The sequence below is a fragment of the Electrophorus electricus genome, chromosome 10, assembly GCF_013358815.1.
Source record: "Electrophorus electricus isolate fEleEle1 chromosome 10, fEleEle1.pri, whole genome shotgun sequence".
Taxonomy (NCBI): Eukaryota; Metazoa; Chordata; class Actinopteri; order Gymnotiformes; family Gymnotidae; genus Electrophorus; species Electrophorus electricus.
The window spans coordinates 18644189-18668762 of record NC_049544.1 but is presented as its reverse complement, the minus strand read 5'-3'; the positions used below and the strand labels follow the sequence as shown (position 1 = coordinate 18668762).

The following is a 24574-nucleotide window of genomic DNA, read 5'->3' as shown; positions in this document are numbered from 1 at the left end:
CAGTAGAAAGAAAAATAAGATGGTCTTTGCTAGATTGAGGTGTAGAATTGGAACATCATGGCAATAACAGCCAAAAACATCTTAAAAATATATTTTCTATTATGCAGATATCATCTCATCACCTTATGATTCTGGGTGAAATTAGCTCTTTTTTTCTGTTCAATATTTCTATAAAACGTGTTTATTTCTGGAAGATTGTGGCTTGGTATCCATTTATGGACAAATAATCTACATTGTAATTAATCAATTATGAAAAATGTGAAAACAACTCAATTTAATGTCTAAACATTAAATTCATCAGTCTAAAAATACACTCCTATTAATTGTGAGCATGAACTTAATTTATAAATCAAAGTCTGGAATGAAATGCTGCAAATACAATACATAAACTAGCTAAAAAAGAAAGAAAGGAAGGAAGGAGGGAAAAATAAAGAAAGATTCTGTTTCTGAAAGCTGGTGCTTGTAAGTTTTCTAACATTGTATTTATGAATAGCTTAAGAAGGAAGAGAATGACCAAGCATCAGTAGTCCTAAATCATTTGAACCTATAGAGGCATTGCTTCATTATACTGCTGCTTGTTACCCTGCTTTGTTTATAATTGTGCATACATTATAACAAATCTGTCACTATTACACAATGACAAATGCATGTACAAAACTGTAAATGCCTGATGTGTCACTTTCTCAGAGAGGCAAAAGAGAAGCGAAGGTTTTAGAGTATGAGGATATCTGCCGTGGAAAGCGGCAGGAGCTTCAGCATCTGCATGGTCAAAACAAAGACCATGGGATGGACATTGAGGCCTACAATAAAAAGATCAGCCAAAGGTTTGAACGCTTACATCTGATATGTTGCAACCCAAAGCACTGTTGTACCCATTACTTAATTATGGATGTTGTCTCACTGCATTATGCTTATGTGTTTTGGGAGTCATGTCCAGAGTCCAGGTGGGCTGGTTTTACCACAAGTGTAAAACACATTCACAAAGATGTGTTTATTATGTTAAATATTTTTTGCCATCTCTCTTTCTGATGGGAATTGTCAGCTGATTTGCTAAAATCCTAAATGCTTCATAAGAGAAATCATGCCAAACTAAAACTGATCACCCCTACAACTTGAGCAACTGAGGGTTAAGTCAATGGCAGCATTTCTTTGTAGTAAATACATTGGAAGTAGAAAAACAATCTGTCGGTCCTAATGTAAAGACTTCTTATTGTCAAGCAACGAAACATTTGTAGGCTGTAGTTATGATGCAAAAACTACAGAGCAGTGTTGCCACTCTTCAAAAGTGAGGGTGCCAGCAGCTTTCTGCTGGAATTGTGATAGCTTTTTGAGAAGGCTACTTTTTACAGTCAGTTTACATTGATTATATTGCATTAACCTTGGACAATGAAAAATTCTCCAGACATTATTTTGATTTGCAATACCTCAAAATTTTAACTTAGGTTTTTACATTTAAACAAAAAATGATGACATTTGACAGTGTTCATGGGACTATTTGCCTTGTTTCACTCTTTGTAGCAAGCAGGCAGTAAAGCAGCTGCAGGGAGAGCATAAGCAGATCTTAGAAAAGATCAGTCAAAATGAGGAGCAGAGAGACCAGGCCGAGAGAGAGCTCACCCTGCAGGCTGCCCTGTGTGCCACTACCAGGGCCAGTCTGGAGGACCTGGAGCATCAATCCTTCATGCAGGAGCAGAGAATGAGGGTGAGAAAAACCTCATTCTAGATGCCTTATCATGCTATTTTACTGTAGGCCAGTGTCCCTTAAAAGCTGTAGATGGAAAAGACATTGTAGACTACTACTCTTTGTGAGAAGCCACGTGCACTCAGTTAAAAGCCAATCAATGAGACTGCATAATCCTAGGAATTAAGCTAGGAATCTCACCAACAAATTTCTGTCATTTCTGGTTCCCAGGAGCTATTGAAGCTAGTTGAATTGTCCTTGTTTTCCACTATTATTAAAGCTGAATGATTACATATCTAAATGGGAGCATTTCCTATCCCAGGAACAAGAAGTTGACAGACAACATTAAAACAACTTTTAACACATTCTTTGTTTGCAAATATTAGTTATTGCTTTGAGAGCATATCAAATGAAAGAGAATGAAGTCTTTCACCATCTATGTGATGAAGAGGGCTTGTCAAAGACAACAATTACATGCAAGATAACAACAGCTTATTAATTGTTATGTTATGGATATGTATAGTTATTAGACAGCAATTTACATGTATTGGCAGATTAAATGAAATACAGGAAAATGTGAATTTCTGGGAAATGGTGGTTAAATAGCTTTATGAGTGACAGAAAGGCCTTGCCTTTTGGCTGCTTGTGTCAAGGGTTCCTTGGTCTCTGACCAGTATGTTTATGGGGCCAGATGAGCACCAATTTTGCCAACCGAGAAGCTTAATTATTTAAAATTTTTATGGTGGAAAAAATGTGGAACAGGAGAAATTTTGGCACTGGCACCAGCATCATTTTGTTGGAAAAGTGCTATAATTTTTTATGACCACATCACAGAAAGCTTTTGTCTGTATTTTTGTAGTTATTCAAGGTATATAGAAGAAAACCCAAAGCTGTGCTAGAAGGATTCTTCTTTGTGTTATTCTGTAATAAGCATTTTTTTGTTTGGCACAAACAAGATGCCCCAACCAACAATTAAAAAAGCTAAGTAAAAGTCTGGCTGTTAACTGTTGGGATTTTTGGTATAGAAATAAGGTAAATAGTGTAGGTAGTTGCTTAACTGGTGGCAGACATAGACCCCACTTTGAATTAGTAGGTGAATTTCTTATTCAGTTTTTCTATGTCTTCAAGCAATAATTATTGGCCAATTGAAGAGCAGCCCTCTTGTGCTATGTGACTATAGTTTAAGAGTAATGACTAAATGAAAAACTTTGTCTTGAACATAAAGCTACCAGCTGGTTTTAATAATCAGATCATTTTTGTTTGCTTGTCAGAAAGAGACAGAAAAACTGAAGATGGAGCTAATGAATGAGATGAAAGTGGTGTTAGTGCTCGAGGTAAGATCTCAAAAATATCACAGTATGATGGTACAGATGCTTGTCTTTTGAATGTCAAGTCTTAGTTAAGGTTAAATCAGTGATCTACCAATATGCAGTCCAATAATCTATAATAATATAACCTAGAAATACAACTTTCCCTTCAAGCACATTGTAACGTGTGGTGGCCCGAGTGCCATAGGGCAAGGGGCAGGACGCACAGACTCCACCGACTGGGACGAACATTTATTAAAATAAACGACAGTGGCACTCACGCATTACCAATGATACACATGAACATGAAACGATTGACGCTAAACAAACACGATACACAGGAATACATTTAACATAAACACGTTACATTCAGACATTACACCGACAATGACCAACAACGCCGCACACCCTGACTTGAGTTTAAATACACACAGACAAAACGAAGTACAGGTGTGTCTAGGCGTGGCCACAAATGAAAGTCCTCCCACTGCATGTGGCTGGCCAAACCATGTGCCTTGCAGGAGGCGAGCGTTCCGTGACACTCATGCTTTAAGATCTATTCAATTCTTATAGTGTTTTTGATTTTTTAATCTTATTAATAGACAGTTTCATATTAATCATATTAATAGACAATTTAATATCTGTCAAACATTGTACAATACTGTTAAAAAGAAATTAATAAATGATGGCATACCTAGCACACAAGTTGCAGATTTTTGCAAATGAGTCAATGTAGTTAATGAACTTTTAAATCTGAATAACCCTGTATGTCTCATTAGGCGATTTGTGATTACGCTTGGTGCATGCCAGGAGTAACAGGGCCTAAAAATTCGAGATGTCCCTTTCTGCAGTATCTAAAGTGTTCTCCTCAACATATGAGGTTTTCATCAATTCTTTAAAGCCTAGGTTCTCAGATGACAGATGATGCCAGTCCATGTGAAAGCTCATCAAAGCTTATCTGTACATGTATTATAGTAGCTATAGTTTTGTAATGCTGTCTATTTTTGTGATTTACACAAAGTAATATTTATACATATTCAACAACACCACTACAATAAACAAACAAACAAATAATAGCACTTAAAACACATGTCTTGCAAACCAAAAATGAATGCTTATATTTTTATTTTAAAATATAATTTTTATAATTAAAAATGTCCTCTCTAACAACCATATTTGTGGTAATTTGGTTATTTTGATTTCACAAAGAGGAATATTTGCTGTTAGCTGCAGTTAATTTTCTGTGACAAAAGCAGAAAGTTTTTTCTAACCCTTTTACTAGAGAACATTTGCTTTTAATTACATGTTTTCTGTGATATACTTTTATTATTTACATCTAATCTTCACCTAAAATTCAGGGTAATATAGCCTCAATAACGGAAGAATTCAATCTGGCAAAGGCTGACTGTGAGAGAGTAGAAAATGAGCTCGTAAAAGAATATGAGGATACCTGTTCTACAGCTGGCCGGCTGGAGATAGAGATGGTTGAACTAAGAGAAATACACACAGCAAAATATAAGGTAAGCATTTCCCTGGAATAGTATTTAAGCTCTGCAGTTTTTTGTTCCTATTTTACTACTTTAAGGAAAATCATTACATCCGGTATAAATGAACAAGGCCATCTATTGAAAAGGAAAAGGTGAAGATATTAGTTTATAGATGTATGTATAGCAGGTCACTGTACATACTGGGAACATAAATGTTGAAACAATATTGGGCCAATACTGTGTCTCAGGCCACCCAAAGTTTTATAAGCTATTTATTTGGCCAGTACCTGAATATTTAAATGTGAAAACCTCTCTAGCAAATTAATTCTACTCAAGACCAATTGAATAGTTCAGCCAAATACTTTGATTACAAGGTGCACCATTGAGGCAGCCTTCACATATGGAATGTTCCAGCTAGACTGACTGATCATATTCATGCTCATCTGTAACAGTAGCACAGAAATGTGCCTCCCCTCCATAACAGAGTTCAGATGGAGTTAGCAATCTCCTGAAGGGATAGGATTAGCACTAACTTGGCAAAACAGGAGCTTCGTTGAAGGCACAAAAATAAACTTGAAGAAAATATGAACCCCTAATTTAATAGTATTCTTAAGGATTATACATTAAAAACTTTTTTTTCTCAGTTGCACAATATAAATACAAATTAATAAAATAAAACATTATTTCAGACAAAGTAAAATACAAATTGCGTGATAGGTAGACTTTTTTGTCTTCTCAAGCACCAAAATGTATTCTATGTGTGTAGGTCTATAAAATATTAGTTACAGATGATCACAGATTGGATTACATTGGTTTACGTTGGATTATATTGGATCAATAAATAATCACAATCTATAAATAATATAATTACCTGGCAAAGGAAGGTGTTTTTCACTGTGGACATGCACTAATTTACATGTGCACATGTGAAATCTTATACAGAGGCATTAGTGACTTATGACTAAATCACAGTAAGGCTCGTCAGTCTAATAGTCTTTCAGAACCTTCTCAACCTCCAAGCCTGCATTGCATTTTATGCAGGTAAGCTCAGTTGCCTCATTATTCATGGAACAAATGTTACAACCAATAGAGTATCTCATAAGCCCCTCACCATGACAAGGTACAGTGATATCACACTAGTTATGTAGTCACTGGGTCATTATTTGAATCAGAAGAACCAGGCCCCTATGAGGGCACACTGAAAGTGTAGGGTATTCAGGTAACTACTGCACATATAGCATATATGATCAGTATGGCTCCAGTGCAGCCACAGCCCAGACTGAATGGCCTTTTAGTGACTGGTCAAAGATGCCTTTCAAGAAAAGTAGATAACCATTGAATGAAGGAATGCAGTTAGGGAGTCTTTGTTTTGGAGGCGGCTTGTTTATGGCTTCTGACTCATACTGCTACACAGTTTCAGTGATAAAGTGTAAGACTGTCAATATGTTGATGGAAAAGGCCATGTCTGTGTCAGTCCTGGAGTAAAAAAAAACATAGTATTAGATGAACTGTTCTTAACTCCACTGGATTGTTATATTGATATGGAAGCCTCAAACCACTGTCTTCCTGCACCAAATGGCAGCCTGCCAGGCATGCATGCATTCCCCCCATTTCCCTGCATGAGGGCACAAAGCCCAGTAGAGTGGCAGATGTTAGAAAGGCCCAATGCCTCCTAGGGTGCAACACTGCTGCACCCCTGTGGGTAGTTGACACAAGTGTGAGCTTGTGGTGAGAGGCGCAGTTGCTGTGTTCAAAATGATGCCATCTGAAGTCCTTTGAAGAGTAATGATGGTATAAATCCAATATCCTAAATTTTCAATGCTATAGTGGAGTCAAAAAGGCATTTTATCAGTGGTTGGATCCTAGACGTTCTATAGCAGCCCAGCTATAGAACTTCATTTGGATCATCCATGGCTTTGGTTTGCTCAAATGGTATAATTAACATTTTGCAGACACATAACATATTGTTCTCTTAGAGCTTTACAGAGATTACCCACAGATTTAAAGGTAATTATACACATCCCTAGTGCTGTTGAGTATCTCCCAATCTGACATCTTGTAATATTTACATTCTTAGACAGACAATTGTTAGACAGTCTTATCCAGCGCAGTCATTCACATTTATCAGTATGGCAGAATGTGTGCTCCATGTGAAACAGTCCCATGATGTTGTTGTTACTAGCACCTTGCTCTACAAGCTACAGGAGAAAAAAAAGACTTGGTGTAAGTGCTGGAGATTGAACCCAGGACCACATACATGCAAACAATGCACTCTACTGTGCTACATTCCCTCCCTTTAACCACACTAATATAGTTGTTTAACAGTTAACCATTAACACAAAATGTACATGGTGACTACTTTCAGACTTTCAAAATACCCAAACTCAACAGTTATACATTTATTTATATATGTTTTCCTGCTAAAATCCAAACCTTCCCAGCTCTCACTACTTCAGTGCTGCCTGATCCTGCTGTGGCTCCTCCTTTATATACCTGCTTGAGCTACAGTCACATTACAAGCCATGTTGTTCAAATTCTTTGCTCAGATCAGATTTGCCTATCTTGACGGTTCACATTTATGATTACGACCTGTGACCTAAAAGTGACGCATGCACACATTGATGTGTTTTTGTCTCCTGCATCAAAAAAAACAAAAAATTGCATATTTGTGAAATGACTTATGGTATTAAAATGGGCAAAATGAACACACTAGTAGCTAATGTAGCCTGTGTAACATTTTCTCCAGAGGATAGCAAACAGTTCATAAGATGTACATCATCAGATCTAATCTAAGCTGGAAAAGAGTCTGTATTGAAATCAATGTTTCGTTGATGCCACAAGAGCAAACTGATTTATGTATCTCAGCCTATTCAGCCTACAGCAATTTAGCCCAGCCTACTTACGTTGCAGTTCTCAGGCATGCTTCAGCTCTGAGTGCTTTTTGAATGAGGCACAATACAGGGCAACCAATCAGAACAGTGCTCATTTGTCTTATATCCATCTTAAAGGTGCAGTAACAAACAGCCTTTTTAATTCTAAACAGGATAAAAAGAGATTGAAAAATGGTTGTGTAAAAATGAACTATGTTTTTGAAACATAAAGCCACACAAGTGTTGTAAGTGGAAAATATAAAAGAAAAATCTAGGATATGGACTCTTTTAATGAAACTCTAACATCACATTCCTGTGGAATGTCTGTCATGATTTGTAAACAGCCTTGTGAATGGGCAGTCGCCACACGAATGACTAACCTGTCCTGTGCTCATACTGTTCTTCTTACCTGCCATGTTCGCAAATGTTCTCTCTAGTGCCCCTAATAATACACATTTTACACTTATTTTTTAATGCTTTTTTCTCTGTCTGGTCCAAGTCCTTCTGTTTTAGTTCCACTTGTAGGGGATTCAAATACAGGAGGTGTAACGTCTGTGACGTTGGCGGCTCAGAGGAAGCGAGAGGAGGGGTTGCGAAAAGTGCTCTTTATTCTCCATCAGGCTTTCGGCGGTGGACGCACTTAACAAAATACGAAACAGAAACAATAATCTTCTTTTAATGGAAACGCAGAGATTCCTCTTGACTGAAGTGTCGTAGGACCAGTAATGTGCAGCCCCGTCTCCTGGGATCTGTGGGTTTAAATAAAGGCAGAAGTAATTGGGGAACAGGTGAACGTAATCAGTATTCCAGAGATTATGAGTGGGGCAGGTTAGAGGTTTGGTCCTTAGCAGGAATGGGCATGTCCCTCCTGCTAGCTCGCCGACCAACCGTAACAGGAGTTCAAGAGTTCAAGTTCAAGAGTTCAAGAGGTTTTTATTGTCATTTCAGCTATATACATGTACACAACAAAAACGAGACAATGTTTTTATGTTGCACCATGGTGCAACATAAAACAACAGTGCAACAGACAACATGCTACACAAGTGCAAAAGGATGGGTTTTGTAGTGTAGTTTAAAATTCTAAAGGAGTGTTACTAATAATCATGTTAAGAAAGTATATTAGGTGAACCAGTAGATATACTAGTAACAAGCAAATAAATAAGCAACTAGTGGAACAATGAACATATAAACTAGAATAAGCCCACCAAACTGGTCAGGAAAGCTATCCTAACTGTGACCCTGACAGACAGGGATATTATAGCATCACATTTCTGCTAATATATAGGATATATGACCTCTCTTGTCAATTGTGTGATCCCTAGAAATGTCCTTATGGTATCAGGGAAAAGAGCATACAGGAACATTGTTGCAGTTGTTGTCATTTTAGCTTTAGAAACTTTTTTTTTTAGGTGTGTCTTTTTGAGTGTTCCTATTTGTGTTTGTTGACAACACTGATTTATGTATTTAGAGAGAGAGAGAGCGAGAGAGAGAGAGATTATCATAACATGCACACACACGCATATATATATATATATATATATATATATATATATATATATATATATATATATATATATATGTATGTATATATAATTATAAGTGTACATCTTAGTTGTATATGCAGACCTTTTTAAACAATACTTGAGATTGTTATTGTTGTAGATTGTTATGCTTTTAAATGCTTATCCTTCTATTTATTTTATTTATACTTTTTTAGACAACTGAGAACTTGAAATGGAAATTGAATGACATACTAAATAAACACAAAAGGCTGTCTGATGAACTTAAGCAGCAGAAGAGTGTCTGTCTCGACCATCTGGATTCAGCTAATGTATTTATATAACTCTTTCTTTAAGTGTTTTAACTTTTGATATTGTTTCACCTCGAAATACATATTTGCTTGATCTTAATGAAGGACTTTGTCTGCAGAAAGCCCATAGTGCAGTCTCAGTGAGGTATGACCAGGTAACCAGCAGGATCGAGGAGCTTATTCGGAAGTCTGAAGAGTACCGGAAAGTATCAGTGACCATGGAGCACATCGTTGCCACCATGCCACGTGTTATTGAAGAACTACAGTAAGTCAAGCCATTTTGAAAGAGCCACAGTACAACACAGAAAGAAAAACAGGGTTGTTTCTACACCATCTGGAGGCGGCTGCTTTGTCTGAGTATCATTGTGAAATTAATTGTTACCCTTGTGCAAGCTATAAAAGATGTTGAAAGAGCTACTATGTAGAGACTATGTAAAAAAACAAACAAACAAAAAAAAAACCTGTAGTATGACTAAGCAGTATTTGAATACAATAGGAAACTATTCAGTGGAAGAAAAAAGGGCCCTATCTCCATTGTTTAATATGAAGACTTCACAAATGGTGAAACTAAGTGTTGAAAGTTTAAATAAAAGCAAAGTGGAAGAGCACAGGACCAAATAATTAGACATTAATTTATGGAATACTTAGCAAATTTGTTTACTGTGTGTTCCATATTGTTGTTGTAAATGAGAATGTGTTCTAATTAATTAATTTGGTTTAATGAAGATAATGAATGAATATAGTATTACGATATACAGTATCTCCATAAATAACATAAGCAAATTATGATCTCATCTGTCTTTCTTGCTGGTGGAACAAACACTTTTGTAGATTTCAGCTCTGTGATTAGATACAGTGGCACAGTAGATGGAGGATTAACACCTGAACGATTAAAGGTTCCTCACATAGAGTTCACAGAATCAATTTTGAGTTGACTACAGAGTAGACAAGATTTTTGTTGAAGATGATCTGTTGATATTATATAATATATAGGTTGTTGATGTGACTTCACACAGTTTGCCACAGGCTATTGCGTGCTGTACATTTCTACTAGACTGGGTGTGCATGTGTCATGGTCATATGTCAGAAACTCAATTACTAAGTGATCAGCTAAAATAGTTTTTCTGAGGAATTTTTCTGTTTGACTGTTCTGAGATCTGTAAACGTTAAACGTTTTAACATGGTCCGTCTGTATTAACCAATCAGAAAATGGGAGATGTCTCTAGAAAGAGGTTATCCTGTCAGTTACATGACATTCTAAGTATCCATGTCTTTGTACTGAGAGGCTTTAGAGAAAGTTTTGGAAGGAGATGAGATTGAAGAAAGTTTCAAAGGCTTAAAAAATCCATTTATAGCCGACGTGAAAATGAGTATCATAAAACTGGAAGATCTCACCTTCTTTATTAAAACATATGATGGGAGCAATTACTTTAACAATATTATCTTCCCATTACACTGACTGACAGGAAAGTTTTGGTTTTGTTATCCTCTGGTGTAGGGAAGGGGCATGCGTAACACTGGGGGTGGGGTGAGGAGGATGTTCTTGAGTTGAGGGGAGGGGATAACAGGTTTGAAAATAATACAAAAAAAAAAAAAATGACCTCCACTTGGCCTCTTGCAATGAGTACCCAGAAATCTGCGCTGCACCACAAAATTATTTCACTCCCTTTCTTGGATCTGTGAGTGTGCTGGAAGCTATGTGTACAGCTACTCACAATAATATCCTAGTTTTTACAGTCCCCAGATTCTATAAACTAGGATATATTCTTATATAGTACTGTTACACTGAGAGGCTTAATACATCACACTAAATGTTTAAATATTAAATATCACACTTGTGTATGGAGAGCTGGCAAATAACCCTTGTTTTGTGAAAATTGTTGTCAGTTAAACATCAAAGAAAAGCTTTAGATATGTCAAAGAATAGAGTAGAACTGCAAATTGCTCTTTACAAAATAGAGAGAAAGAGGGGAAGTGTACATTTATTGCACATGCCATGACATTGTGGCCATGTAAAATTCAAAATTAAACTAGAAAAATACAGAGTAAAACACAAGTGCTGCACACAGAGGTTCTTTTGAATTGATGTGAGATGTTATTTACCTATCTTTAACTGGCTTAACTTAGCTAAAGTGAGAAAGCTAACCCTGTTTTCTAATGGTGGTTGTACCATACACCCATGGGTATTTTTCAGAAACGTGTGTGACGTGGTAGAATATAAGCACAGTGCAGCTGGCTTAGTCATGGGCAGCCTGCAGAGGGAAATGGTGGCCTGCAGGACCAGGACAGTTCATGCAAAGGAGTCTCACTCTACATTCCTCTCCCAGCGGGACACTACCATGCAGGATCTGCAGGTTAGAAAACATACTCCTCTCTCAGCGGGACGCTATCATGCAGTACTTGCAGGTTAGAAGACACTCTCCTCTCCCAATGGTATACTACCGTGCAGGACCTGCAGTTTAGAAAATTACATTTTCTCTACCTTCCTGCTTCATTGTAAAGGAGACAACACGCAGAACCTGCTGTACCCTGTAACTGACAGACTGAAAGAAGCCACGTTAGCACAGTGGTTTTCTGTGAAGTCTCCACTAGCATTCAGGGGTTCGCCACCTTAGCACCTTTTTTTGTGTGTGTGTGTGAGGTGTGTTATGCCATGTAGCACTTTACTTTGTAAATATTAATGCATGAGGCCAGTCATGGATGAAGCCTAATTTTGGGTTAAATTGAAGTACCAGTTATGGGTTATGAATGAAAATCTTTTAGTCTAGGCATGTTTTCTGACCAGGAAACTGTTCTTTACAGGTTTTAGCTTCTTTTTTTTTAAGTACCAGTGGTAAAGCTTAGGTTTTATCTGGGGTCTTTTGACAAGTTCAAAGGACATGGTGAACAGGTGTTTGTTAGTTAGATTTTAACTTGTATTTATTAAAAAACATCTTACAGGGATTTAGTCAGAAAATATACAGAATAACCAGATTATTGGGTATATATATTAGGTATCTCTACTCTGCAACTAAACATTTAGCCAATCAATACTTTTTCAGTTAGTTCTATGTACCCAAAATGTAACGGTAACTTATCTTATTCTGTGCATAAATGTGTTTTCAGTGGCCACCTTCATAAATGATCTGTTTTAAAATGATGTCTGCATGTTGTGTGTATGTGTATAGAAATGCATATATATATATTGTTTTCATAATTGGTGTATTTCTGTGTAAATGTATATCATGTATATCAAAAGCATACAAGTAACACTTTCCTTTTGGTCAAAACCAGGATTTGTAGGTTTGGTAAAATCCATCAACTGGTGTCTGAGTATGATGGTGGTGCAGGGGTTTTGGATTACAACTTAGTTTAGTCAACTAAACTGACTGTAAAATGCATGGCAGCCTACTAGGAACAGCTATAGAGGAGGAGTATTGCATAAGAAATTTGGGCTTTACAAAATTGTTCCATAAAATATGCTTGATAATGAAAAAAGTCATCAGGAGCAGAGATTTAGGGTGGCCTCAAGCAAGTGCCTTGTATTCTGCAGCCATAAGAGTTTTGTCAGATATTTGTTGTTTATATTTCTAGAGGCACAAGGCTCTTTTCTCTCCAAGATGAATGGTTAGGCATCCTGGTATATGTCTGCCACCTCTATGATGGAGTAGAATGTTTAAGGGACTGGGTATTGTAACATCAGCAGGCTTGAAGGCCTGGTGTCCAGTCTGGCTTTGGTCTGGACATGCATTGCTTGTTTTTACATTCTCAGCCCAGTCTGCTCTGATTCACTGAGTGTTGCAAATCTTCTGTTCCTGTTCTTCACAGCTGTACTGTCATACAGTGTCGCACTGCTAATACATGTTTGTTCTAGTAATGTGACGCAGCCTCATATAATTTTCTGTAAGAAATAATATGTTATGCGTTGCATGAAAGCCATGAATTATCACTTCATTTTCCTTGGAAAAAGCCATTTATTGGGAGAGTTGAGAGTCAGGATTATGGCCCCAGTCAGAGCCCTGCGCCTGATGAGAGTCTCACATGGCTTATCTAATGTGAAATCGCCATGTGGTATATAGTTTCATTAAACGGTGATCAAGAATGCATTAGTTCAAAACAAGAAAAGGCAATGGAGCTTAATCCGCCATGCGCGCATGGGTGCAGCAAACTCCAAACAAGTTGTTGGTGCGAGACAGGCGCAGAATTAAAAGTCTTCCCTCATAGAGCCAGCCTCCCATTAGCTGGCTGTAGGGCAGCCAAGCAGAGCGTGTGTTCAGGCCCCGCGCTGGAAACAATCAAAGCGCAGCACCCACACTCCTTTTTACTGCTTACCAAAAGAAATCTGCAGGAATTCCACTGCAAGGAGTTTTGTGTTGTCAACATGAGCACGGTGTGCCATGTACAACTGGCCACTGGTCTGTGACAGTGGCTGAAGTTCAAGCTTTTGAACATGCTATGATGCAAATGAGAGGATGAAGGCATAGAAGAGGTTTTTTTTTCCTGAGTGTAGCTGCCTCGGTGTTCGATTAATCTTCTCTTAATCTTAAGTGAATTTACCTAATGACTCAGAAGAACAGCAGTCATAAACCATAGGGCAGCCGTTAAAGAGGCGTGTGACATGGAACACTTTTTTCATGGTGTGACTTTTGCATGCTTTAAAAACAATGACTGAAGAGCCCATGGGCCTCTCAGTGTTGTAGTAGCTTGTTTTGGCTGGTGTACCAGTGCAGCTGGGGTTTGGTTGTAGCATGATTGCTGCTGCTGCTACTGCCCACTAGGTGAGAGAACATGGCATTTGCTCTGAATCTACAGTATCATGATAATTTGTATGAAACAAATGAACAAATTAATTAAATTAATTTAAACAGAAACCATATGGTGGTCATATTTTGGCTCTATAAGCATGTACTAACAAATAATAATGTTGGATTTGAAATTGTGCTCAGCTATGACATGACGGTTTTATTTTGCCCTTTTTTTCTACAAGTAGTTTGTTTGTTTACTTGATCAAGACCAATTCTCGTCAAGGGGAAGAGAAGTAAAGAGGATGCAAAGTGCCGACACCATCAGTTTCTTACAGCCAACAAAGCGTAATTTGTTCCATTTACACTTTGTGGGCGCATCAGGCAGGCTTTGTCAGTGCCGCATGCAGTAATTAAGCTTTAAATCAATAGGCTGCATTTGTCATGTTTTACGGCCAGTCCCAGTGCTGGGTTCCAGTCATCAGTTACTGCTACTGTTTTACTGCCCAAATCTACTGTTATTTGCCCAGGTAGGACGGAGATGCATTCGGTCTTTGTCTCAGCCATAGCTGCCAGCCGGGCCTGGAGATGAGATGGGATGAGACAGGCAAACCAGGCCGTTATTTATTGTAATTTGTTTACATGCTTCTGTAAGTGCTGTCAAATTATAAGGTTTTGGACATGTTGTAATGAAGGGTACTGGAGATTGTGTGTGGTTATATGCAGAAGCTCGTACATGGTGTGGTTAGGTATGGTGTACAGTACTGGGACAATGAAGTCTATTTTGCAAACTGTTATTTGCTGGAAGTGTTAGGGCTACTGATGAAATTATGTCAAATATCAAGTGCCTTTTATATCTTTTCCTATACTCTCATATAAGTTTTTATTTCAAATGTTTAAAAATCAATTTTAAAAATGATTTTAGATGTTTTAAATATACAGTATTTCCCAAAGCGTATGTTGTGAACTGGTGATTTATTGTGACTTTTTTGGGGGTTTTGTCGTGTGTGTGTGTGTGTGTGTGTGTGTGTGTGTGTGTGTGTGTGTGTGTGTGTGTGTGTGTGTGTGTGTGTGTGTGTGTGACATTTTGTCACATTTGCGAATGTTGCTGAATGCACAGGCTAATTTGAAGAAAGCTTTAAAGAAGAATGCACTTTTGGCACAGGAGTACAGAGAACTGCAGAAAGCTCTGATGATGGCCAAGCGAGAAGCTCTGTATGTGTTCACTGAGAAGAACAGAGCGGAGGCCTCCTTTCATGATCACAAACAGGTAAAAGAAAGAGACACTCATTCTGTCTTGCACCCACTCTCTGCCAAGCATGCACACACTCATGCAGACACACACACACACACACACACACACACACACACAAAGGGATATGAATGCAGCACATATTCTCTATGCACGTTGCAATGTGCAGTGTGCATCCTTGGCTGAGCTGGTAATAGGAGAGCTAGCAGAGACCTGGCCTAGACAGGCTGGCCTACACGCTCACTCTGCACACAGGCCTCTAGACACTCACACTCCACACAGGCATCTAGACGACGTTCACGCTGCACACAGCCGTCTAGATGCTCACTCTGCACATAGGCATCTAGACGCTTAGGCTGCACACAGGCTGGCCTAGACGCTCACATAGCACACAGACTGCTAGACACACATGCTGCACACAGACTGGCCTAGACACACATGCTGCACACAGGCTGGCAGTGCTGGCTGGGTTTAAGTCTGGCAGCCAGTAGGAAAGCCACTGCAGTAATCTGATCATGATGAGAGAAGCCTTGTGGAGGAGTGTGACAGCCACACTCGAGTGTGTGCGCGCACATAGATGCCTGTGTTTTTATTCCTCACATGGGGGAGTGTGGAATCAAGAGTACAATGGCTGCGATCACTGAAAAAGTGAGTTTATCTCACCAAAACATTCTGCAAATGTTAATATGACATCCAGCAGCAGAGGGCTAGAACTTTAGCTGACATTTGTCATAGTTACTTTGTTGAAGTTATTGCCTTGTGTATGGCATACATGCACCATTCATCAACAGAATATTATTTCTGGATGTGTTTTGCAGGTAATGTTAACCTAATAAAATATGAGTATATTTCTACAAATGAGACATGACAATATATGGCTATTTACAAGCAGTACTATATTCTGCAACAGATGTCATATTGTTCCTGCTCATGTGCATTAAAGCTACAGACAGTATGATTTACAATGAAATTCCATGTAGATAACTGATCCAGTGTTACCTCAGTAGGCAAATATTACTAAATAGCCTAAACAGCTCAGAAAGGAATGTGTCCACATCTATTAAATTGTAACTTTATACAGAGCAGCAGTTTTAGCATGGCTTTGAACAATCATGGTTGATGACTCTTTTTCACAATATTTGTAGGCTCTTTGTAGGAAATTGTTGATCACTCTAACACTCATAATAGTGCCCAACACAATCAAACTCCCATAACATCATGCAGAAATTATATTAGACAACAGTGCTCTTTTTCTGTTGGACTTGTGCAATGTGTCTTCTTGTGTTTTTCATATGTCATTAATCTATATGTGAGCCTATAATGTTATAAATTAGCTGTATATTGTAATAATTCTGTAGTGTTATCGATGTGGTTTTGCAAAAAGCAAGAGACAGTATAACTGTAGTGTCTAGAAAAACAGTGTTTGTCCCCCAAAGGGCTAATACTTCTCCAACTCCTCATCTAACTACATGAATGTTATCAAGTGAGAAATGCATGCAAAAGTCAAATCCGGTGGATGGGATTCTCCACGCTCATGATCAAAGCCTGATTTTCTTTTACTCAGTGTTCAGTCTTTTAACAGTGTGTTGTTTATTTTCAAACTAAAGATTCAGGTTTTTGCCACTTTCATAGTAAATGTATTTGGTACCCATAAAGAGGACATAAAGCACACAGCACACAGCTGTATGGAGAGCAGGTGCAATCAGAACCTGCTGTTCACTCAGATGCTTGCATGCAGATAAGTAGCAGTCTCAATGTTTAGGTCATAGCATTAAGAGATTAATATTAATGCTGCGCATTACCACGTAGTGCATTTATGTGTGGTAGATTATAGAGTCACTTTGTCTAGGTGACATTTGCCTTAAAAAGAAACAAAAAAAAAGAATATACAAAGGTAAAGGTTTTTTCTATATAGTTTTGCACTGAGCAGAATACAGGGGTCAAAGTTCAGGGTCAGGCATGCTGCAGTGGCTATAGAGTTCAAGGACACTAAGCAAGGTGGCTTATTTATCAGTGGCATTATCCGTGCCAGAGATGTGAGTATGGGTATACCACTATTACATTCCAAGGCCGCTAATTCAAAAAGCCAATTCCCAGCCCACCCCAGTGCAGGATTCTAGACAACTGATGCCAGTGACCTCTGTTAGCTCATGTTACAAAAAATGAAAATACTGACAAATACATTAACCATTATTAACCAACTGGCCATCACATTATGACAATCCATATTTCTCCAAGTGTCAAGCCAATGCAATCCGTTAAATCACCACCACAAATCTCTGAAGCGTCCTCCACAGATGCCACAGTCTATTCGGGCAGTACTTTTTACAACTGAGGAATATGCACATCTTTTTAAGTATTGTGATGTATTACATTGAGAGAAGTGTACACATTTTAACATACTGTTCCATGAGGAATAAAATCCATTTTTTGTCCTCCTTCAGCAGTTGATGGTTGAGCTAATTCTCGTTAGTTCTTTCATGCTCTGAGGAACACATTGCCAAGCAATGATAAGCTTAAAGGAAGGGAGAAGAGATGGGGCGAAGCAAGCCTGAGCATCCTGCAGAATTGAACCCCCACCCTCTTCTCCACTGGAAAACTATGCTGAACAGAGAGCAGCATGTGCTCTCTCTTTTCTCTCTTTTTTTTCTCTCTCTCTCTCTCTCTCTGTTCTGTCTGTCTTTGTCTCTCTCTCACTCCATTTTATTGTCTTCTTCCAGTGGACTCAGAATAATTTCTAATTGCGGTGGGGGGTTCATGACTCTTTGTGTATGTGTAAAATATGTCTAGAGGGGATTGGTATAAAGTTAAAGTGGGTGAAGTCGAAATATTTTGCTCATCAGCTTTGCAGTCACAGAGTTTGCCTCAGCTAGAACAAAACCACTGAAGCATTTAGAGAAAATTAACCCCCCATCCTGGCAGCCAGATGTGACTGGATTCCACCCAGTGCACATGAGTGGGCAGGAAGAGCAGGAGACTGTGAAATTCCTGTCAGGCCCGTGTACTGCAGAATGGGCTATTGACTGCTTTCTCTATTTCCCTCCATCATTCTTCTTGAACACTGCCATTAATTTCCTTTTCTGCCTTACCAATACTCTCTCTGTCTGTCTGTCTCTGACTCTGTCTGTCTCTCCATTGCTCGCTTTCCCTCCCTCTCTTCCTCCCTCTCTCTCTCCCTCTCTCTGTCCCTCTCCTTTCTCTTCTTCCAAGCTTTCATTGTTGCAGAGGAAGATGCACAAAGCTATGCTGAAATACTTCAAACACCGCAGCGTGTACAGCCAGGCGGAGCTGGCCCACTTCCAGGCCCTCTCCAACCAGAACAACCAGAAAATGAAAGCCCTCCAGGTATGGGCTGTTTAGCACGTGCACAGACACATACACACATAACATGGAGCTATTTGTGTTAAAGCGATGACAATATCAGTGGCACTTAACTGGGCAGAATTAAGTGTGATGTAGTGTAAGAGATCCTATTAGTGTCATATGATAAATGGATTGAGAGGCTCGTTTGACCATGGTAGGAAGAGGTTTCTGTCTGGCCACCACTTGTGTGCAGTGGCACCTGAAACTGACCAATCTCACTTGCACTCTCCGTGTCAGGAAGACCGGAGTGACATTGCAGAAATATTTAGAACATGTGTTGCCATAGGCTGCTTGTCTTAGGCTTTACCTTTGTACTTTAATGCACTCTATTGCTGCTGAATAGAACGCAGGTCATATCAAAGCAGCATTTTCAGGAAGCAAAAATGGTTGACTTTAAGATTTCAGTGAGCTACATCGAAACGTAATTTTGAAATGCTAAAAATTAGCAGTGGTATTAGGATTTTTCAGAATGTCTGTGAAACCGAACAACGATGTGTTGTAATAGGCAGAATGTGGGATCTCAGCAGTGAGTGTGGGGGCTGTAATGAGGTGAGCCCTGGTGTGTTTGCGGCCCAGTCAGGGGAAGCGGTCTCAGGAAGTCGGCCTGGGGACTGAAGCATGAAGGCAAGGAGTTCTTAGGAATCCCCCAAGTGTGAAGGACAAAGGAGCAGCCGTACTCAACTCTGTCACAGCTTAGCATAGATCTCCTCCCCCAGCCTCACTCTCACACACACAGCTCACTTATTTAATGCTGCAGTACCTATGTGCCTGCCATAAAGGTGGAAAAAGACCTGGTGTTGAGAAGGTGCACTATACGCACATGCTCGGCACTGAAAAGTGATCTGTTTAGTACCACCATAGATAAGCGTCGTACATCCTTTAATTACCACATGGCATAGATGAGGTTGGTGCAGCGCAGGACAATGCATTATATTCTGCATGCCTGCTTAACTCATGTAGCTGAAAAATGCCATAGAGTAGCATTACTCCATATTGTGTGGTGCTGGGACAGCTCAGTGCAGGGGTAGAAATGCATACAGGTTGACCTCAATTTATTAAGACCTCTTCAGCATTAGATTTAAAGAAGTCCTCTTCAGTGCTAAAGCTGGAAAAAGACTTCAGCACTAAGAAAACCACATTTAATACTCAAAAGTGCTGTATCTTGCTTATGTACTTAGTTCATAAGCTCTCCACACTATTCAGCAGTTGGAACTCTGTGAAAACCACTGCATAAGGAAGATGATCCTAACACTTGGAAAAAAAGCATGCACCTTTATTCCCAATAATAAACACTGCACTGATTTAATACTGCAGGAGTGTTACTTCATACTAAAGCATAAGATAACAGTGCAGCCCTGAGAATAACCATGTTACACAAAAGAGTGTAGAGCATCCTTATATAACCTACTTTGCCTGCCACATCCCACCTCCTTCATAACTCTGCATAGCTCAGCACAGTCATGGCATTCCATCGAACTGACTCGCTCGTTGCTGTTTTGTGCACATGCAGAGCTTCCACAAACAAATATTAAACAGTGTAGTTTTATATAGCATTACTCAGCTGATCCAACCTAGCAATGATTCAGGTACATTATTACTGCAGCAGTCAGGGCTGTGAGTTTTCCCACCTCAAGGGTTTAAAGCAGGTAAGGCTACATTGCAGTATCAACCACCTAACATAAGGTTGTACAGTATCATTCAGTTGCTGTAGTGATATAGAATAACACGGCTCTGCTTTTACACTTCACAGGTGTTCTCTCAATATAGAGTAGCAGAGTATAGAATATTGCCTTAGCGCAGCTTGTCACAGATGTGACATTCAGAATCAGACTGCATTATTTTGTCCAAGATTATTTACATTTGATTATGTGAAAGCCACAACTCATTAAAATCAGATAAAACACTCATCTGGAACATCTGAGATTGGTCAGCATGCTCATAGTGCAATAAAACAATGACATTTGTGTACATTGCATACAAATTCAACACCTTCCTATGAATTGTAGCCTTCCTTGATATCAACATTACAAATTTCAATAATGAGATAACATTTAAAATATGATATGTTGTGGAGCCCTAAATAGTATCCTAGCAACAGTTATGTGCAAATACAGATAGAAAAAGACATGGTGAGCAATAAAAATCCAAATAAATAATAAAATAATAAAAAAAAAATGTAAAGATGAAAAAATGAAAGTAATGATGTTCAAGTTAAATTGGAAAAATGAAAAGGGGTATTTTTTAACTGGTAATGGTCTAAAAGTATTTTTAGGTAATCCAGCAAAAAGTACATCACTGTAGTCACTGTGATTACTGCTGAGGAAAAGACGAATACCTCAAGCAGCTTGCAAGATTACCTTACACAGATCAGTTCTAACACATACCATTCTTGAAATTATTTAAATAATTTGAGCTTTAAATGTTAATTCAGAGTCAAGGATAACAGCAGCATTTCTGACTTCAACCTCTGTCTTGGCATGTTCATTTCAGTGCCCACTGGTTCACAGCATATAAAGCGAAGCAATGGAGGCTGCCATCTTGGCATCAGAGCTTGGTGCCAGTATTGTAATTTGAAGCGACCAGTTATCTGAGCCTGGTGTTCCACATGCCTGAACACAGGGCAATGATATGACCGTCAACTCGGATTGCAGCGTCTGCCTTGAGCCGTAAATCACTAGACCGACAAAGAAATGCTTGTTTCTGTTTTTGAGAGATACAATAAACAGATTCCTGGAGAAAGGAGCATGGGTTAAGTGTGCTGTTTAATTGATACTTTTAAAGAAGAAATAAAGTTAATAAAGAAATAAAGGAATAGCCTACCAGAATGACTCAATCACCACATCTGTGCATATTGGTTAGCATAGAGAAACCCAGCTATCATGCCACAAAACAGCATAGAGTGACTCTACTCTAGTGAAGCTTGGTACAGTAGTCCTCACAGTAAGTCACTGTATAGAGCAGCTGTCATAGTACAATGCTTTACATTATTGGGTTCTATAATCTCTCCTACATTTTGCACAGTATCATTAGTGTAGTCTTTAAAAATTGATTTAATGAGGAGAAACTTTTAAAAAGAAAAATGTAGGCCTTTTACATGTTAAACAATGTTTTGCTTATATGAACTTTTAATATGGTGTGTCTGTTGTTGTTCAACTAATTGTTTGGTGACTATGAGAATGGGGGGTTGGGGGTTAGACCATTTGTATGATGTTAAATTACTCCCTGCTTCAGCAGCATTTGAAACTCCACACTGACATCACCAAATGACGCAAGGCTGGAGTTCCTGTAATAAGGTGTAGTTTAACACATGGCTCAAGCAGGGTGGCATATAGTAGCTTACTCAGGCAGCAACACTTCCATCACCCCACACTTATTTCAGCCTCCAGATTCTTCATAGTGTTGCACAGAAAAAAGCTGTCCACACGTCCACTGGACATGAACGCCCATCACAAAACTAGTGCGAATGATTAGTCACTGTGTCTTCCTGAGGCACAAATGACCGCCTGCTCTTAGCTCAAACAGAGTGGAGGAATGCAGTGCAGAGAACAGGAGAGAGAGCAAGAGGCTGTCATCTCATAACACTATCGCCAAATCGGGCACTCAGTTCCGGGTTATGCAAGTTTACACCAGGGATAGCATAACTGACAATTGCTAACAACAGAGAGCAGGGTGGAGAGTTTTGAATGGCCGGTAATAATTGGAGCAGACGCCCACTGTGCTACCCTCTGGAGACCATAATCCAAGATCTTGTTTCTGATATAATTGTTAGTCAGAGAATTTCTGCATGGCTAGGCCAGCTCAGATTCCCAAGCTGGTTGACAGTGCAAGGCAGTTTAATAGAAAAACTGGTCGCTGAGGTTTTTTAAAACAGATGTGCACTGAACCCGCATGCACAGTTCACCAGGACTGCTGCGTACTATCTCGTTCTCATTCTTTCCGACTTTCTTTTTTGTCTCCTTTCCTTCCTTCTCTTTGCTTTTCTCAAAGAAATGGAGCCCGAAGCTGCTCTCAGTCGGCAGTAGACGGTGGCTGGCAGGGCCAGGGCTTGTTCTTCTGTAGCTCTTTCCTGTCTTCTAAAGCTCTGCAGCTCTTTCCTGTCTTCGAACTTCGCCTCACTGTCTCTGTCACTCTTTTTGTTTTATTGGTCAGCTCTTATTGATTCCGTTCATTTGCCTATTTAAACAGGAGGAGTTGTCAAGAGCAATCCTGTGCATCCCTGCCTTTCTCCACTCCCTGACAGATGACTCATCTACCAGCCGTGATGCCGCTACAGCGATGGCGGACACACAGAGGTGCCTGGACAGCGATGGATTGAATGGGGCGATGCATACAGTTCAGATAGCAGAGTAATTGGACACTCACCTGTGTACCAGACAACTCACTTATATCCCCCCCCCCCCACCCCAGCATGCTTCAGTTTCTCCACCTTCTCTGCTCCTTGCAGCCCAATCCATAACAATGAAACAGGTGACTTTCATGCTGCTGTCAGGAATGATCTAATTTTAGCTGGGTGAATGATTGCAATTGGCTTTGCCTCATCAGATAATTAATCTATGTCACCATTAATTGGAAAAGAGAATAATTACAGGGCCATGTTGACAGAAATTCTACGCTTCTCCAGATTCCAGGATCTAATTACACCTACTAAACCCCTCCTGACCTTATCCTGTGGTTAGTATACCTGTGCTGCCTTACCTACACTTGGACTGTGCTAGACTCTCTCCCCTCACTCTTTATCTGTATTTTTTCCCCTCTTTTTTGTTTATTCCCTGTTTCTCCTGTCTTCTCAGAGAGCTGTCTCTCTCAATCACTTTTCAATATTCAATCTTAATTTTGTGGAAGTTTAGCATTTTCAATGAGCTGGAGATGAATGATTAATGAATAAATTTAAATGCTTCATTTTGTCCATGGATCATTAGTCAAGTCCTTTGTGGGAAGGACCTGCAAAAAAAGAAGGGAAAATTATTGAGACATTAGCCTCAAGCAGTCCAGGGGTAAATAGTAGACACTATGCACAGAAGAGTGTAGTTTGAGTACTACCCACTGGCACTCCACAGAACCCCCAGAAACCACTCACACTCCTGATTTCTCTCATCACATGACTAATGCGCAGTAGTGACAAGGAATCATTTTGGAATGAGTTTTTCATTTTGTTTCTGTTTACCTCATTTTGGAAACCAAATTCAGGTGCGCATAAAAATAGCAGTGTATAAAGAAATGCAGTTAATGTTAGGTACAAAGGTAGGTCACTGTTTCCTGGGCATGTAGGGCATTTTTAAAAAGTTTTTTAAAAAACATATAGCTAGTGTGTTTGGTCAGTTTTGGCATACTTAATATTTGTTCAAAAGCTTTGTAGGCATGCTAATTCATAGCCAAAATAAAAGTACACAAAATTAGCTCTGTACTGTTATCTTTTGTCAGTATTCTATCTTTTTTATTTTAGAACTGAGAAATGCATTTGAATCTGATGGCACTCTACATGACATGTTCTGATACAAGAATTGTGCATGTATTGTACAAGTCAGTTGAACTGCATAGTCTTCTTTTTTAAGAATTTGACTTGTCAGTTGTATCGCGTTGACTTTCTTAAAGATACATATCATGTCTCATTTTACATATATGATATGGATCCAAACTCATAAGCAGTGCTGTAATAGCATAATTGACTTACCGCGTGAGCAGAGCTGAACTGAGTTCCTGACAGCCTTACTAGAGGGCTGTATGAAAGTTTGTGTGTGTGATGCTCTGCTGCCTCGCAGGCTGTCAGAGTGGGTGCAGCCCCTCAGCCAGACTCTGCTTCTGTCTAATGGCAGGCAGTATCCACTCTGAAATTTCACTCCAGAGAGTTATTAATGGAATGGGCCCTAACTACTGCTACCCCAGTCACCTCATGCAAGCACACTGCATTGCTGAGAAATCCCGAACCTTTGCGAACAAATCATGTCTCAGGTGTGAGCACACATGTTCACAAATGTTCAAAATATGCCATCAATCCTAGGTAAGATTTTCGCTATATGTTTGTGATATGCAGAATTGCTACTTTAAACTCTATTCTTGTCCAGTGCTTTTGAGTAGCCCTTGAT

At 39.1% G+C, this 24574-nt stretch overlaps 1 protein-coding gene across 3 annotated transcripts in view; it reads left to right on the top strand.

Annotated features, from left to right (window-relative positions):
* The window catches only part of LOC113581639 (coiled-coil domain-containing protein 178), a 32577-nt gene extending 8312 nt beyond the window's left edge, over positions 1 to 24265 (top strand). For 2 of the 3 annotated variants that reach the window (XM_035530487.1, XM_035530488.1), the window contains exons 11-20: positions 688 to 824; positions 1519 to 1702; positions 2953 to 3015; positions 4347 to 4508; positions 9063 to 9176; positions 9275 to 9420; positions 11350 to 11509; positions 14997 to 15146; positions 18339 to 18473; positions 22677 to 24265. In XM_035530487.1, the coding sequence (XP_035386380.1) occupies positions 688 to 824; positions 1519 to 1702; positions 2953 to 3015; positions 4347 to 4508; positions 9063 to 9176; positions 9275 to 9420; positions 11350 to 11509; positions 14997 to 15146; positions 18339 to 18473; positions 22677 to 22841 (1416 nt within the window). In that variant the 3' untranslated portion in view covers positions 22842 to 24265. Of the gene's footprint in view, positions 1 to 687; positions 825 to 1518; positions 1703 to 2952; positions 3016 to 4346; positions 4509 to 9062; positions 9177 to 9274; positions 9421 to 11349; positions 11510 to 14996; positions 15147 to 18338; positions 18474 to 20981; positions 21159 to 22676 lie in introns of those variants that run through there. The other variant, XM_035530489.1, reaches the window with a different exon arrangement.
* The last annotated feature ends 309 nt before the right edge of the window (positions 24266 to 24574 follow it).